This window comes from Vicia villosa, unplaced genomic scaffold, assembly GCF_029867415.1.
Source record: "Vicia villosa cultivar HV-30 ecotype Madison, WI unplaced genomic scaffold, Vvil1.0 ctg.000030F_1_1, whole genome shotgun sequence".
Taxonomy (NCBI): Eukaryota; Viridiplantae; Streptophyta; class Magnoliopsida; order Fabales; family Fabaceae; genus Vicia; species Vicia villosa.
In genome coordinates this window covers 1,207,839-1,210,897 of record NW_026704964.1, presented here as the reverse complement: position 1 = coordinate 1,210,897, position 3,059 = coordinate 1,207,839, and the positions used below count along the sequence as shown (strand labels likewise).

The 3,059-nt window shown below is 33.1% G+C and overlaps 1 protein-coding gene across 1 annotated transcript; it reads left to right on the top strand.

Moving 5' to 3' along the window:
* The first annotated feature begins 472 nt into the window (after nt 1–472).
* Nucleotides 473–1,989, top strand: LOC131622477 (peroxidase A2-like). Its single transcript, XM_058893511.1, has 4 exons — nt 473–756; nt 842–1,033; nt 1,110–1,275; nt 1,353–1,989. The coding sequence occupies exons 1-4, from the start codon at nt 520–522 to the stop codon at nt 1,838–1,840; spliced, it is 1,083 nt and encodes a 360-aa protein (XP_058749494.1). The 5' UTR covers nt 473–519; the 3' UTR covers nt 1,841–1,989.
* The last annotated feature ends 1,070 nt before the right edge of the window (nt 1,990–3,059 follow it).

Genomic DNA, 3,059 nt, shown 5'->3' with positions numbered 1-3,059 from the left:
AAAAAATTAATTTTTTGAATTTTAATTTTTTTATTTGAATTCATTTGTGATTATGAATGAGATATAAAATTTTGTATTTGTTTTTTAATTAATTAAAATTTTGTGATTGATTATATGTAAGAGAATTTCTTATGTCCGTGTCTAGTTATGAATTTTCCAATTCTATATATATCCCTCTTATTCAACTATATATTACTAACTAGTAACATCACCCGAAATTCATAGAAAATACTTTGAACAAGATTATGATTTATTTATTAGTTTTTCCAACACTTCTTTGACAAGTTATTTTTCAAAGACTTAATTGTTAATCTTTTGAAATATGATCACTAACCTACAAGTGTGTCTTAATCTTAAGTATAGATGCATGCTATATTCTTAGCAATTACTAGTAACATTCTTAGCAAAAGCAAGCCATTTCACATACACATAGTCATGTTATGGCCCTATAAATAAAGGCTCATATTATGCCTAGTTAAGCACAACTTCAAAATCCTATAGCTCTAATATCTCTCAGCTATGAAAACGAACTTCTGTCTTCTCATAGCAATAGCTCTTTGCTTTGTTGCGGTTGTGTTAAGAGGACTACCAGTACCATCATTCTTCTCAGAACCACAGCTTGATCCTTTGTTTTACAGTGAAACATGTCCTCAATTGCCTTTTATTGTATATCAAATTTTATGGAACGTTTCTAAGACGGATCCTCGAATGCCAGCGAGTCTCATCAGGCTTCACTTTCATGATTGTTTTGTTCAAGTATGTAATATTTATATGGAATAATTTTCTCGAACTCAACATCATTTATGAATGCTTCTAAGATTTTGTGCTAATGTTAATATAGGGTTGTGATGCATCAGTTTTACTGAACACCACTGATACCATCGAGAGCGAACAAGAAGCTTTTCCGAATATCAACTCGTTAAGAGGTTTAGATGTTGTGAATCGAATCAAAACTGCGGTGGAAAAGGCTTGCCCTAATACAGTTTCTTGTGCTGATATTCTTGCACTTTCTGCTGGAGTATCATCTATTCTGGTAAATATGGTAGCGCTGAAGTTTGTTGTCTGTTTGTCTTTTATTTCTGTATAATCTTTATTATATATGATCACAGACCCGAGGTCCATGTTGGATTGTTCCATTAGGAAGAAGGGATAGTTTAACAGCAAATCAAACTCTTGCAAATCAAAATCTTCCATCTGCTTCCTTCAATCTAAGCCAACTTAAATCTTCTTTTGCTGTTCAAGGCCTCAACACCAATGATCTAGTAGCACTCTCAGGTATATATAATATACATGCAATGCAACCATTTAGTGACAATATAGTTATATGATTTACGTATGTGCTTCAATTGCAGGTGCTCATACATTTGGAAAAGCACATTGCTCAAAATTTGTTGATCGATTATACAACTTCAATAATACTGGCAAACCGGATCCAACTCTTGATACAACATACTTGAAAGAATTGCAGAAAGAGTGTCCTAAGAATGGAACTGGAACTAACCGTGTCAATTTGGATCTAACTACTCCGGATATATTGGACAAGAACTACTATAACAATCTTCAAGGTAAAAAGGGTTTGCTTCAAAGTGATCAAGAATTATTCTCAACACCAGGTGCAGATACTACTGTCATTGTCAACAGTTTTGCCAATAACCAAGTTGTTTTCTTTGAGAATTTTAAGAAGTCAATGATTAAAATGGGAAATATCGGTGTGCTTACGGGAAAGGAAGGAGAAATTAGAAAACAATGCAATTTTGTTAACAAGGAATCTTCTGAATTGGATCTTGCCACTGTGACCACCACAGAATCGTTAGATGAGGATTTAGTGAGTTCAATCTAGTGAATGGGTGTTACTTTACTTTAAATGTGGTGATTGGCATTTACTAATGAATAAGTGATAGCTAAGTAAGTACATTAATGCCATGTTATTGTGTACTACGTGCTTTGTGTGTTTCATATAAAGTTGATAATAATATCCTTTCTTTATATATTTGTTTGCAAGACTCGTATGAATTAGTAATCCCAACCCACATAAATTATTCTCTCTTTAGAACCTCCAAATCTAACATAGTCAGTGACTTCCACTAACATATTCTTGTCACCCAAATACTAAACATTAAACCCTACTTATCATATGATGATAGCAAGAAAACAATAAGTCATTAAACCCTCATATTAACACTAGATTACTTATAATAAAACCTTATCCCAGGAGTTGGCATAGTCGTGAAAACAACTTGGATATTGAGAATATGCTCATTTTATAATATTAGGTTTGAATTTAATATTAGGCTTAAAAGACTTATTTTATGGTATGTGCGTGGTCTAGTATCTATAACTAAATGCTTATAAAAAGTTGAAGTCTTTTCTGTTTTAAAAAACTTTGGTTTGATTTGAGCTTGTGTAGGCTAAGCCGTATGCCCTTATTAGTTGATCTGACATATTCCCACTCCTAACTAAAATATACACAGGATGCAAGACTGCATATTAAACTATTTGAAGATCCTTTCAATATATCATTTTTAGACAAACCAAAAACACTAGGTGACTTGTTGGAGCGATAAAGTGGCAAGCAAAAAGTAATAAGTATATTTATTATCGGGTGATATAGGTTATATCGTATCGTAGTCCACAAAGATTGGTAGAGAAAAACTGCCGTTCAACTATCTCACGTTCTAAATTTCATGATTGAATTACGGAAAGCAAATGCGGGAAAAGTAAATAAAAGCAAATAAACAATCTATTGTAGCTTAAGAGAATTCATTATGGAATCGTATTTCTACTCAATGCGTCAATACTTAACTCTGAAGATCTTATCCCAACACACTCACGATACGCATCAAAATCACTAGGCATCATTCGAGACGCCACATCAATGTCCATTTCTGCAACAACAACGAAAGCTCAACCGTACTATTCACATCAGCGGTTTCCCAACCGACACAAACAACACTGAGGCATTAAACTCGATACCCATTACGATTATTAACCCCAAATTAATGTCTAGAGTTTAGAAACTAATAGTTGTCATTCCTAATCAAGATCTATGTTGTCTATTT